The 13,307-nt window shown below is 48.5% G+C and overlaps 1 protein-coding gene across 3 annotated transcripts in view; it reads right to left on the reverse strand.

The window, feature by feature from the left end:
- CMTM7 (CKLF like MARVEL transmembrane domain containing 7) overlaps positions 1–13,307 on the reverse strand; it is a 51,708-nt gene that overhangs the window by 11,791 nt on the left and 26,610 nt on the right. For all 3 annotated transcript variants that reach the window (XM_030329928.1, XM_030329927.1, XM_032594659.1), the window contains exon 2: positions 1,120–1,293. In XM_030329928.1, the coding sequence (XP_030185788.1) occupies positions 1,120–1,293 (174 nt within the window). The remainder of the gene's footprint in view (positions 1–1,119; positions 1,294–13,307) is intronic.

The following is a 13,307-nucleotide window of genomic DNA, read 5'->3' on the forward strand; positions in this document are numbered from 1 at the left end:
ATATTCCCTAGCGAAATGAAAACACGTCCACGCAAAAAGCTTGTACGTGAATGTTCACAGCAGAATTATTCATGATAGCCAAAAGGTGGAAACAACCCAAATGTCCATCAGAATAAACAGAATGTGGTATATCCTTTTAATGGAATATTCCTTGGCTATTAAAAAAAATGGAAGTACTGACGCATGCTACGACATAGAAAAACCATGAAAACACTCTAGGTGAAAGAAACCAGTGACAGAAGACCACACATATGCTTCCATTTACAGGAAATGTCAAGAAGAGGAAAATTCATGGAGACAGAAAGTAGATTAGTGGTTGCTTAAGGTTGGAGGGGATGAAAGGTAGGAGGTGACAGCTAAAGCATATGGGGTTTCTTTTTGAAGCGAGGAAAGTGTTCTAAAATTGACTATGGCGATGGTTGCACAACTCTGGGAAGATAGCAAAATCTGGAGAACTGTACACTTTAAATAGGCAATTGTCCAGCACGTGAAGTATATGTCAACCAAGCTTATAAAAAAATAATAGAGGGGCGCCTGGGTAGCTCAGTTAAGTGTCCGACTTCGGCTCAGGTCATGATCTCTCGGTTCATGAGTTCAAGCACCATGTTGGGCTCTGTGCTGACAGCTCGGAGCCTGGAGCCTGCTTCGGATTCTGTGTCTCCCTCTCTCTCTCTGCCCCTCCCCTGCTCACGCTCTGTCTCTCAAAAAATAAACATTTAAAAATTTTTTTTTTAAATAACAGACTGGAAAGAAAAAAATCCTGGAAACTTCTGAAATCTTTCCTCGGACTCTGCCGGTCCTTTTAGCTGATGAATCTTACCATTCAGTACTCCCAACAGCATAAATCCCCATCGCCTTTAGGAGCTTCTTCCTCCAAACTCACACACGTGGCCCGTTTCCTGCCACTCAAGAAAATAAACACTGAGGCAGGAGGCACAGCAGGACACAGGCAGAGATGTCCGGCAGACATTGGGACGTGCAGGGCCACAGCAGGAAGAGACGGAGGAAGAGCAGGTGGACACCGGGGGGCGCAGATGGGACGGATTCTGTTGGGTCTCAGTGCCTCAGCTAATACCCTGACCTCTGGGTGCCCAGAATCGGGCCAGGCCACTCCCTTACCGACAGGGGCCAGCTGATGCAGGTGAGCACGCGGTAGAGACGGAAGAGATGCACCAGGTAAAAGACGAGGATCATTATCAAGTTGCAGATGGTGACCACTTCAAAGTAGCTGTAGGCACTGTACCTGGTCCACACAGAACTCCTCACGCAGATGAAGGCAATCAGCAGAGTGACCTGGGACAGAAATACAGGGACATCAGAGAAACGCCCAGCCAGGACGGCCACCCAGGGAAGAAACAACGACAGGACATTGAGGAACCGCTGAGATTCAGGTTATTTCCTCACAGACTGGCTGCAAGGTTGGGAAAGTGCACTTTCCCATAGTGCGAGCCTTTAAAACATGCCGGTCGCGAGGCACCTGGGTGGCTCAGTCGGTTGAGTGAACGACTTCGGCTCAGGTCAGGATCTCACAGTTCGTGAGTTCACGCCCCGTATCGGGCTCTGTGCTGACAGTGCAGAGCCTGCTTAGGATTCTCTCTCTCTGTCCCCGTCCTGATTGCGCGCCCACTCTCTCTCTCTCAAAATAAACAAGCTTTAAAAAAAAGGGAAAAAAAAAAAAAAGAAAGAAAATGTGAGTCTCTGATGAGCATCAAATCACAAAATGTATCTGACACTGGTTCAAGTGGTGTGAAAAATGCTCTATTGTCTCAAGCCCCTCATTTCTAGCGCCTGTCAAACTGCTCCGAACAGATACGAAGGCTGGGAAAGACTCTGGCATGAAGAGAGTGCTCTGCTTGTCAAATCCAAACAGCGGTGTGCAGAGGGACCCTCGACATTTGCATATTCCCCTTTGCTAATGAGCAACAGGAGTAATTTTCATTTTTTCGGTTCCTCTCAAGCCGGCCAGCCTTGGTAATAGAATGATTCATGCCTCGAGGCTGTTTTAAAGCTCTGAGGGGATCTCTGCTTCACTCGGGACTATGCGTGATCTCGCCAGGGCTCTGCTGATTATCAGTCCCCATTTGCAGGCCTCCCGTTCTATGGGTGTCCCCACCTCGCGCTGACCCCTCCCGCACTGGGGCGTTCAAGGCCTGCCTTAAAATGCAGCGAATTCAGGATTATGAGGCGTGATTCCTGGGTGAAGAGGCAATTTTGTGCTTAACTGAATGCAAAGATTAGAATAATTTGTACAACTCTTCATCTGTGACAGAGTCACCTCTTTCCCATGATGACACAGAGATGTGGGAGTTTCCCAGTGAACAAAAGGGGTCCGGGCAGGTCTTCCTCTACGAACTCCCAGGGCCGAGGACCTTCAGCAGGAAGGACATTATCGTTCTACCGCAAACCATCGCAAACCTCTCTGGGAAACATGCTTGTAAAGTAAGACTTCCCGAACCCGGTTCAGCTGGCCTAATGCCACCTACCTACCGTGTGCTCTTCTTCTGGGAATCCCAACTTTGGAAAATCACATTTAGACTGCACATGGTATGTACTAATGCATGCAACTAAAAGCTTCCTTTTTGCCCAATAATTCATTCATCCCTACTTTAAATGGCCAGCATCGCAGCTAATGCGCTCTAAAAAAAAGAAAGGAAAGAAAGAAAGAAAGAAAGAAAGAAAGAAAGAAAGAAAGAAAGATCTGACACCAAACTTTTCAGAACTTTTCTAAGGCCAGCAGGTAACCTCTGCAAATGATGCAGACCCCTGAATCCTCTAGATCGATACTCTGGGGGCAGCCAGAAAGGTGAAGCAGGAGAATGAGCAAGCAAGAGCATGGTGGAGAAAACGCCCTGGGGTGTTCATTCTCCCCCACCCCAACCACGGCCCCCTCAGACCTCTTCTTGTTTCCAGCCAGAGAAGCAAATCAAACACCACAGCAGAATTGAGACAAACTGAAGTAGGAGTTCTGATTTCAGGGCTAAGGAAGGCTGGGAGGCTTCTGGAAGGCAGACGTGATTCTGTGTAGAGTAACTTCAATGTGATACCGTCCAAAGGAGTAATTTGTGCTCTCCAGCTCCTCTGATAAAGGCTTGTCCCTTTATATCAAACTGCCATCGACAGTTGAAAATAAAATATCTAACACAAACATCCAGAGGTTTAAAGGTAATGTTGCAAGCACCCCCAACTCAAAGCCAGGGTCTCACAGACCGGCTGTGGCACTGTTCAGAATCCCCAGAATCATCTCAGATTAGAAACCACCCCTTTCTCCCCCAAACTGTGTCATTTCTGACTCTATCAAAATGCTTACTAGAAAGAAGAGATGATTTTTGTGAAAGCAAGCAACAGAGGGTTTAAATTTCACACCCGAAACAGGCTGACATCACTTGGGAGAAATGAATGTCCCTCTCCCCCACCCACCCCCGCCTCTCCACCCCCACCCCCAACTCTGGAACTAAAACATCCTGGTCTTAACTCTACAGCAGGCGCCAGGCAGCCTCCTCAGGTTCTCAGTCTGGGTGGGTGTCCCTCAAGGAAGAAAAAGCATTTTGAAGTCTAAGATGGAACATTTCTGGAGAAGACTCAAGAGGCAGGCTTCAGGAGAAGCGTTCTTCTGAGCTGGGCAGCAGAAGCCTCCGGTGGTCTCGGGGGCCCTGCCACCTGCTGCCTGCAGTCTGTGCTCTGGAACATTCCCTCAGGAGGCTTGGTCTTCCTGTGCTCCTGCCGGAGTCTGGTCTGCTGAACACACCTGCATCTGGCTGAAGATGGCACCAGACACCTTATGTTTCGAGAACCTCGGGCTGGATGTGGGCAGGTCACCCAACCCCACCTTCTCGCAAGGGTTTTTATCCTGACCTTGGAATAATGTATCAGCCAGGAAGACAAGCAGAGGAAAGAGAAGTCGCTGATGAAAACCAACATCAAAAAGTCTCAGACCCAATTCTAAGAGGCTTTTCTGGAAAAGCCCAGGAGATGAAAGCCAGGCTTGTTCAAAAAGTCAGAGATGGGGCGAGTCAGTGATTGCAAAGTGCGCTTGGATCTGCAAGGAGGCCCATTAATGACTCTGCTTGGCTGTGGGCCGGCAGAAGAGGGATTTGATATGTTTCTAACTTTGGCTGAATTCTGCCCTGGGGTGGGAGGAAATTTACCCCACCTCCCTGTTAAAGCCCCCCCGGGTCAGCACCACCAAACAGCCCTTGTGGAACCTCACTGACACCCACGTGCAAGAGAACCCTCGCCCGGCTTATTTCCTCTGCGTCCTCCTTTCACTCACCAATATATCAGCCTTTTGGTTATAGGCTCCTTCCCACCCTCCCAAACCCCAGCACACAGTTTTGTTCTGTATCCAAAAATAAAAATGCCCTTGAAAACACAAGAGGCGGGGGGGAATAACCTAAAAAACGTTATGTCAGGGGTCGTCAGGTGCAGGCCGCTAGCATCCGGCTAATTAATGCACGAGTTTCTGAATCTAACCATGCAGCAAAATACCTACAGCTTATTAAAAACCAAATATGCTTGTCTGTGCTGGGACTATTTCTGGAAGGACACATAAGAAACCGGTAACAGTGGTTGCCTCTGGGGAGAACTGATCATTTAGTGGTTTTTTAAATTTGCTGTTTTCTTTTCTTGTATTATAAAAATCACACATTAAGCTGTAAAAAAGCTAATGACATGTCTTAGAGATCTTTAATGGCACACGTATAGACTTACCCTTTTCTTCCAACTGGCTGCGGATTTATTTGACCCAGCGTTTGTCAACCTCAGCACTACTGACATTTGGGGCTGGGTAATTTTTTGGTGGGGACTGTCCTGTAGCACGGTTAGCAGCATCCTGTCCCCCACCCACAAAATGCCAGGTGCTACTAAGCACCTCCCCAGGCACAATAACCAAAAATGTCTCCAGATGTTGGCAAAGATCCTGGGGGGCGGGGGGGGGCACCCCCTCTGGTCAGGAAGTACCACCTTACACAATCTTTTACTGATGGGCATTTGTCACATCCCCAGTTTTTTGCAAGTACACATCATCCTGCAAAAGAATATTCTTGGACAAGCTGCTTTCTGCATGTATGTACATTTCTGAAAGGTTCTCAGAAGTGAAATTATGAAGTGAAAGCATATTCACAGGCAAGATTTTGATATTTGCTGCCAAAATGCTATCCAAAAAAAAAAAAAAAAAAAAGAAAGATGAGTTCCCCCGCATAGGGAGTCTTGCTCACACAGATTATTATCATTATTCAAAAAGAAAGGAAATGATATCTTTTATTTAATCTTAATTTCCCTGGTAACTAGTGGGCTGAATATCTTTTCATAAGTTTATTATAGATTTGATATTTATATTCTGAATATTAACCTATTGCCTGTTGTGGATATTGCAAATATATTCTCTCAGCTGCCTTTAGTTTTTATCTTTTCTATTACTCAAATTAAAATTTTTTATGCAGTCGAATCTACACATTTTTTATAGCTTCTGGGTTTTGTGGGGTTTTTTTAAAATGCTTCTTTATTTATTTTGAGAGAGAGTGAGTGGAAGAGGAGCAGAGAGAGGGAGGGAGACAGGATCCCAAGCAGGCTCCGCACTGTCAGCACAGAGCCCTAAGTGGGGCTCGAACTCACGAACCGCGAGATCATGACCTGAGCCGAAATCAAGAGTCGGATGCTCAACAAACTGAGCCAACCAGGCGCCCTGGGGTTGTGTCTTAAGCTCCACCTGCAGGTTCTGGTCCCAGTTTCTGCTGCTTCTCTGGGCACACTGGGCTCCTAGAGTGCCTCAAGGGCTACCCCCCCTCAGGTGGGTCCCCAGTATTCTCTCTGATGGAACCTTTGTGATTGGTACTAAACCTATTTGGTGTTTGGTTAGATGTGTATTTGCTTGTTGGTCACCTTGTTTACTACCCTTCTCCCAACTACTCTAGGGACTCTGCTGGTTTCACTCTTACTCTCTCCTCCTAGCAGAGTGCCCTGCACATAATAGGTAGGGAATTCAACACCGAGTGAATGGATGGTTTCTGGGGTCATCCTGCCATCCTCTGTGCGAGCTCTGTGACACTCTATCGCATTAAACAAAAACAAAAAACCACGTCTCCCTCCCTTACTGGGCTCAAGCGCTTTGAGAAGAGAATCGTGCTTTTTCGTTAAACTTCACTTCGGGACCTAGCACAAAGGACTTTTGGAGGCTGCTAACACCTTTCAAAGTTGGCTGATGGACTCACTAACTTCCCCAGGAGGTCTGGTATCCAGGATCTCCAGGGTATCGGTGAGTATGGTTTGTGAAGGAGCCAGAACATTCTCAGCGTGTTATTGAGGCCAGGCCATGCTCCCCTGTCCCTAATCAATTTTCCACCACAGAGCCTGGACGGCAACCTGGGCAACATCACGTCACCCACGTCACCACCGCTCTTGGCCAGCAAAGGTCATCAGGTCACGCTCAGACTACGGAGACGGAACGCTCAACTTGTCAAAAACATCATTATATCAGAAAGGATCAGAAGACCACTGACGCTTATTATGTAGCAAACTTGGTGGTTTGGTCCTTATATTGAACCAAACTGAAACGGCAATTTTTTTTTTTTGTTTGTTTGCAAGTAGTAGTTTCTCTAGTTTGTTTCTCTTTCAGTATCCGACTCGATTTCCTAGTCTCTGTTGCGGCTGATTCAATTTCACGAACGAAAGCAACGTCCTCTGCCGCTTGCTCCCACCATGACCAGGGGAGGGGAGGACACGCGGCTTTGTGTATGTGCGGGCGGTAGGTGGCCACCTCCCCCGAGAAGTGGGTCAGCAGAGGGGACCAAGGGCAACTGAGACAACGTGGAGATGCCACAGGGAATGGGGGATTCAACCACAAAGGGAAAGGCCTATTGGCACGGCTCCTCGTGAGCCAAGGAGGCCGAGGTGCAGAGACGGGAAGCACTCGGCACCAATCGCCCCCGCTCACACGTCTGAGCCGGGCACGGACACAGGCTGGCCCGCTGCAGCACGCTCCCCGGCGTCCTGTTGCCATGGCAGTGATGGCTGGAGCCCTGGAGCCCCAAAGCCACGTCTCCCAAGGACATCCCGGCCTGAACACTGGCTACTGCATGTCTGTCGGCAAAGCGAACGGGGAGAGAGAGAGGAATGGGCGGGGTGGGTCTTTTTGTTCCAATTTACTCTCCTTTCTGGTGATGACAATTCAAAACCCATTTTCTGCCTGCTTTGTGCTAGGGACTAGCGACAATCATCAGCGGAACAGACACAGTCCTTGCCCTCCTGGAGCTCACGGTCTAAAGGAAGAGATCAACACCCACGTCCACATGCTCACAAATTCTTCACCATAAACTGAGATAAGCTGAGAAGGAATGAATGCGCAGGGTTTTCCAAAGATCGCAAGAAATTGAGAAGAACTTGATGTAGCTTGAAGGGTCTGGAGTTCACTCCCACGGAAACCGCCGAGGGGCGAAGGGAGCACTGGCAGAGGCAGGCCACACTAACTCCTGTCACCCCGGCAGCAGCGCCCCCAACAAACACGGCCAGGCAGCACTGTGCCCCATTCACACATCTGAGGACGGGGAGGACCAGGGGTGGGTCACTTGCCACGGATGGTCGATGGTGGGGCCAGAGCACAAACCCAGACTCCCAAGACCCTGTGACGAGTGAGTGTGTTCCAGAGGGACGGGCTGCCATGTCTCAGAGGCTTGAGCTTGGACCCAACCCACCCAGGGTCATCACGTCTGTTCCCAAGTCAGCAAGCAGGAGTCCTGCAGAGACGTGTGAGAAGGTGGTGACCGGAGGGGCTACAAAGAACGAGCCCCCTCCATGGAGGGGAGGCATCGCCCACCTTTCTTCCTCTCAGGTTTCTTTAAGGAACTTTCTCAACGTTTGCTCTGGAGAAATCTGAACTGCATTCCTGCTCAGCAGCTGGCCCTCAGTGAGACCAGTTCAAGCGGTGGCACCGACGGAGGAGGGACAAATCCCCGGAGCTTTGGGGGGAGAGGGGAGGGATACAGGGGACGGTACCCAATGAAAGGACACGGGGCTTGGCCAGCAGGTTGAATCCAGTCCCCATAGCCACCTCTTCTCTGTTTCACATGTGGTTTTCTTCCTGCCATGTCTTCTCTGTCACCGTCGCTGACAGCACGCTGCCCTCCTTGACTTGCTCTACAAATGACAGGTACTACCCTTTCTGAGTGCTTACTCTTCCTCTCTCCGGGCACTGAGCTAAGGACTCTCCGATTTTTAAACAAGTTTACCCTCACAACAGTCCCAGTACTGTTATCACTGTCCTTTCACGCGGAAACCTGAAGCACAGAGAGGTTAAGCAACTTGTTCAAAGTCGCACAGTCAGGCAGAGGAACCAGCTGGGCCCCTGGCATGGCCCTGAGGTCCAACCACTGCACTGCTCTGCCTACAGGGCCTGTTCCTCTTCACAGCCCCTCTCCCAGGTTTTGGTCTCTGTTTTCAGCAAGGACTTGAATCCTTTGTCCTGACCCCCTGGGAGCAAGCACTGAACGTTGCCTGGGACTCTGCATGATGGAAGGGAAGTCCTGCTCTGCCTCAGCTTTCCTCACGCTGGAAGCAGCGCTCTGGGGCTCCAACTCAGAAATGGCCTGTAAGGAATGGGATTCATGTCAAGTCTCCTGCTCAAACCAGAGATACTCAAAGGTACAATCAACACTGTTCATTACAGAAAATCAATTCATGCAAGTATCTATTTAAGAAAATAAAAACCAGGGGCTCCTGGGTGGCTCAGTCGGTCGAGTGTCCGACTTCGGCTCAGGTCGTGATTTCATGGTTCATGAGTTCGAGCCCCGCATCGGGCCCTGTGCTGACAGTGTGGGGCCTGGAACCTGCTTTGGATTCTGTGTCTCCTCCCTCTCTCTCTGCCCCCTCCCCCGCTCATGCTCTGTCTCCCTCTCTCTCAAAAGTGAATAAACATTAAAAAAATTTTTTTAAAAAGAAAAGAACAATCACCTATCATCCCGTTTCTCAGGGATAACCACCACCCCTGGCATTTTGGAGGATTTCTTTCCACCTATGTATGTTTAAAGCATATGTGTATTATTTTTCCTTTTCAAAGATTGGCTCATACTGCACATATAGTTTTATATTCTGCTTCTAAAAAGGTAATTATTTTATCATTTGTAGATGCTACTTATTCAGTTATTTTGCTTCAGAGACCTTATCACTGCCCAGCAAAGCTGTTTATTTTACCTGTTTATTATTATTGTCTGTCATCTCTGAATGTAAGCCCCACGATGATGGGGATTTTAATCTGTTTTGTTCACTGTTATTTCCCCAGTGCCAGGAACCCTGAATGGTACACGTGTTGTCCGTGGATATTTGGTAAATACATGAATGAATACATGACTGAATGCAATTTGATGTCCGTTTCCTGAGACCTACGTTCCAGGCACTGTGCTGGGCCGCATTCTCGTTCACTCATGCCCGGGAGGGGAGTGAGATGGATGGGGGAGGAAGGGCCTCTGGAGAGGCCCTACTTTTATATGTGGGGTGAGACATGTAGGATTCACTTTTATCCTGTGCGTCCTAAAACAAGTAGGCGCTTTAAACCCAGAAGCAAGGGCCCATCGGGAAACTGTGTGAATTACAACCTGCATGCACATGTCCAGATGTAGACCGTGCCACAGCAAAGCTTTAGTTTGAGACAAGCTGACTATTGAGCTCATATCCCAGCCAAGACTGCCTCTGCCCGCTGTATGCCTACTTGTGAGTACACAGGCAGGGACCCAGACTCAGCCCCTGCGGCATCCCCAGTGCCCAGCCCCAGTGCACTGGCCTTCAATGGTAAACGCAGACCTGAGCTTGGGGTTAGGGTGGATTCTCAACAGCAACCTTCGGGTAAAAATGGCTGGCAGGCTGGGGGCAGCTTCTTTTCTGTAATCATTTCCCCCTCAGGCTCTCCAGGGTTTATAGAAAGGCAGCACTGAATGCAGGGCTTTGCTCTTAGGCATAAGCAGAAGAGAGGCTGCCCGAGCAGATGCCAACATGGCGAGCGAATGGGATGCCCAGCAATTTAGACACAGACTGAAATATTTAGGGATGAGACGAAACACAGTAGAAGATCTGCTCTACAATAATATGGGAGCAAATGGGCTCTGTGCTGACAGCTCAGAGCCTAGGGCCTGTTTCAGATTCTGTGTCTCCCTCTCTGTCTCTGTCCCTACCCCACTGGTGCTCTGTCTCTCTCTCTCTCAAAAACAAACATTTTTTTTAAAAAAGGAGGGGGGCGGAACTCAAGGCAAAGGCAGGTGCTCCAGGGGAGCCGGACTTGAGGCTACAGTGAGTAAGCCACTCAGGTCACCTCAGATGACAGTGTTTGTTGTGAGGGCACGGGGAGCCGCCTCAGCCCCTCTCAGACAAGCCTGGGGACGCGCTGGTGGGCCTTTCTCCTTGCTCAAGGTACAGCCTACAAGTGGGCACCCTTCTCTCCACCTCTCTTATCACACTCTCCACAGGGAACACCCCTATTCACCAGTCACCTCCCAGAACCAGGCCCCTGCACAGGCCCAGCATCTCCCTATGTCCCGCGGACAATGTGGTCTTTGCTGCAGCTGGATCCAGGGTCAGGTGCCCAACAGAATTTTCCATGATGATGGAAATGTTGTGTCTACCCGTGCTGCGCAATATGACAGGCAACAGCAAGAGCGGAACACTTGGAATGGAGCTGACGTGACTGAGGAATTGAACGTTTAACGTCATTGATTTAAATTTAAATAGCCGCGTGTGGCTAGTGGCTACCGTGTCATACAGTTCTAGACGGCCCACGAAGCATTCTCTGCCCTTCGGTTCCCTGGACTGAAGGGGCCTCTCCCTCCTCCAACACTTCACTCCCATCCCTTTTCTGGCCTCTGCCATTATCCCCTTCCAGGTCTCGTGCCCCCGAGAAGAAGAAACTTCCTTGTAGATCCAGGCAGGGTCTGGGCCTCCCTGGATCCCACAAAGCAGCCAGTCAGTGAAAGAACTCACTCACCAGTGCTTGTCCTAGTCAGCTGGACCAGGCCTTTGCCCCTCCTTGGATTAAGTATCAGGCTTCTAGGAATGGCTGTTCGTATAGTCCAAAGAGGTTGGTGACTTTCCACAGATAGGAAGAGAGTGGATACTCCAGCCATCAGATCTGTTCTATAGAAATCCAGTTATATTTCTGAAAGGCAGCTTGCCTTTGGTCCAACCGCCTCAGCTCAGTGGCTGGTGCCACGTTCCAGCTGCGTGGCCTCACTTTTCTATGCCTCAATTTCTTCATCTTTCTTCATTCTTACAAGTGTACCTTATAAGGGTGTTGTGAGGGCAAAATGTGTTAACACATGTGCAGCTCTGTGCTTGACCCAAAAGAAGGATGTAACAAACAGTGAACATAATGTGTTTCTGTAATTCTAATTTGTAAGCCCCCCCCCCCAAGCGCCCTCCCTCAAGCACAGAGGCCTTGATGCTGCTGAGATTGGAATGTAATTTACATAAGATTAGTATGTAATCGGGGCGCCTGGGTGGCTCAGTCGGTTAAGCATCTGACTTCGGCTCAAGTCATGATCTCACGGTCCCCGTGAGTTCGAGCCCCACGTCGGGCTCTGTGCTGACAGCTCAGAGCCTGGAGCCTGCTTCAGATTCTGTGTCTCCCTCTCTCTCTCTGCCCCTCCCCTGTTCATAATCTGTCTCTCTCTGTCTCAAAAATAAATAAAAAAAAATTAAAAAAAAAAAAAAGATTAGTATGTAATCTAACCTCCCCCCCAGCCCCTCCATTCCAAAATCAGTGGTGAGTCTTACAGTCAATAAAGTCTTAGAATCAAGGCAACCCACCATATTAATTCAGAAATGGGAAAACATAGAAAATATATTAAATGCTCTTTTTTTTTCTTTTTTTTAAGATGGTAAATCCTAGAAAACTGGATAAAATCAGATGGGTAAAACCTCCGTGTGTAGCCACGGTCTTACAGGCAGAAGGAGCTAGTGTTTCCCAGAGGTTCCCTGATGACGTGATTAACAAAATAAAAGAGTATGACTGCCAAAGAATCTTCTCAAGGACTGGTGGGAGCAGGATGGGCTTAACAGCCCCTGCTGGGACATGAGTGGGTTTTTTTTAGAAGTTACTGAAATAATACTGGTATGATCACTATTTCTGCAAATGGCTAGTTTCCTTAGGCATGGGGGTAAGTTCTGTTATTACCCCCATTCCACAGATGAGGAAACTGAGGCATCTGGAGACATGTGGAAAGATTTTATGACTATTTGTCATAGAGCAAAAGCTAACTCCTACATCTGGTTTTAGAGTTTCCCTGGTTTCCCAGTTAGACAAGCCTTTTTTTTTTTTTTTTTTTTTTTTAATGTTTATTTCTGAGAGAGAGAGAGAGAGGGAGAGAGGGAGAGAATGATCGGGGCAGGGGCAGAGATAGAGGGAGACACAGATTCCGAAGGAGGCTCCAGGTTCTGAGCCATCAGCACAGAGCCTGACGCGGGGCTAGAACTCACAGACCACAAGATCACGATGTGAGCCGAAGTCGGATGCTTAACCAACTAAGCCACTGAGGCGCCCCAAGCCTAGTTTTTAAAGTGGAAAGAAGAATCAAGTTATTTATTCAGTGATTATTTATTAAGGATCAACCTTGTAGCAGCCTTGTGCTCAGCACAAGGGATACAAGGCTACATTGGTTTCCACTTTGCCAAAGACGATCCCAAGGAAACCGTGATGCAGGGGAACTACTCCGTAATTTGGAGGCTATCCTGGGGAAGTAAATATTTGGAGAAGCTGTGGGGCCAGTCCCAGCAGGAAGCCTGGCATCCAGCCCTGGGCTCTTGCCAGAAGTGAGTGCCTGCTGAATTTGAGAATGTGGGTGTGGGAGGCCTTGATTAAAAACAGAGGCAGCGTAATGCCAAAAAAGTGCCAGCCTGGGGAAGAAGAAATTAGTCTGGGATAAAATATGACAAAGCCAGTATACAAGAACCATTAAGGGATTGTAAGCATGTGTCGCTAATGGAAAACCACAGTTGTTAAGGATGTATGATCATCATATGGTACCCAGTGAGGAGTGGAGAAGGAAGTCTTGAGTGTTGGCCAAAGGCTGGTGCCCAATTAGAATACGTAGAGCTGAGTGGGAGCAATAAAGCATGGTCAGCAACCTCTCACTCAGCAAACACAATTACCAGCGGGCCAGTTAACCGCTCTGCGCCTCAGTTTCCTCATCTTTGCAAGGGGGATAATTAAACCTACCACACAGTGTTGATATGAGGATTAACTGAGCCGATTTGCGCCAAAACATTTAGAACAGACTGGAACGTTTCTAGTAAACATTCACGAATGCTAGGTATTAAAAAGTTCTTTCAGGGGT

The sequence above is a fragment of the Lynx canadensis genome, chromosome C2, assembly GCF_007474595.2.
Source record: "Lynx canadensis isolate LIC74 chromosome C2, mLynCan4.pri.v2, whole genome shotgun sequence".
Taxonomy (NCBI): domain Eukaryota; kingdom Metazoa; phylum Chordata; class Mammalia; order Carnivora; family Felidae; genus Lynx; species Lynx canadensis.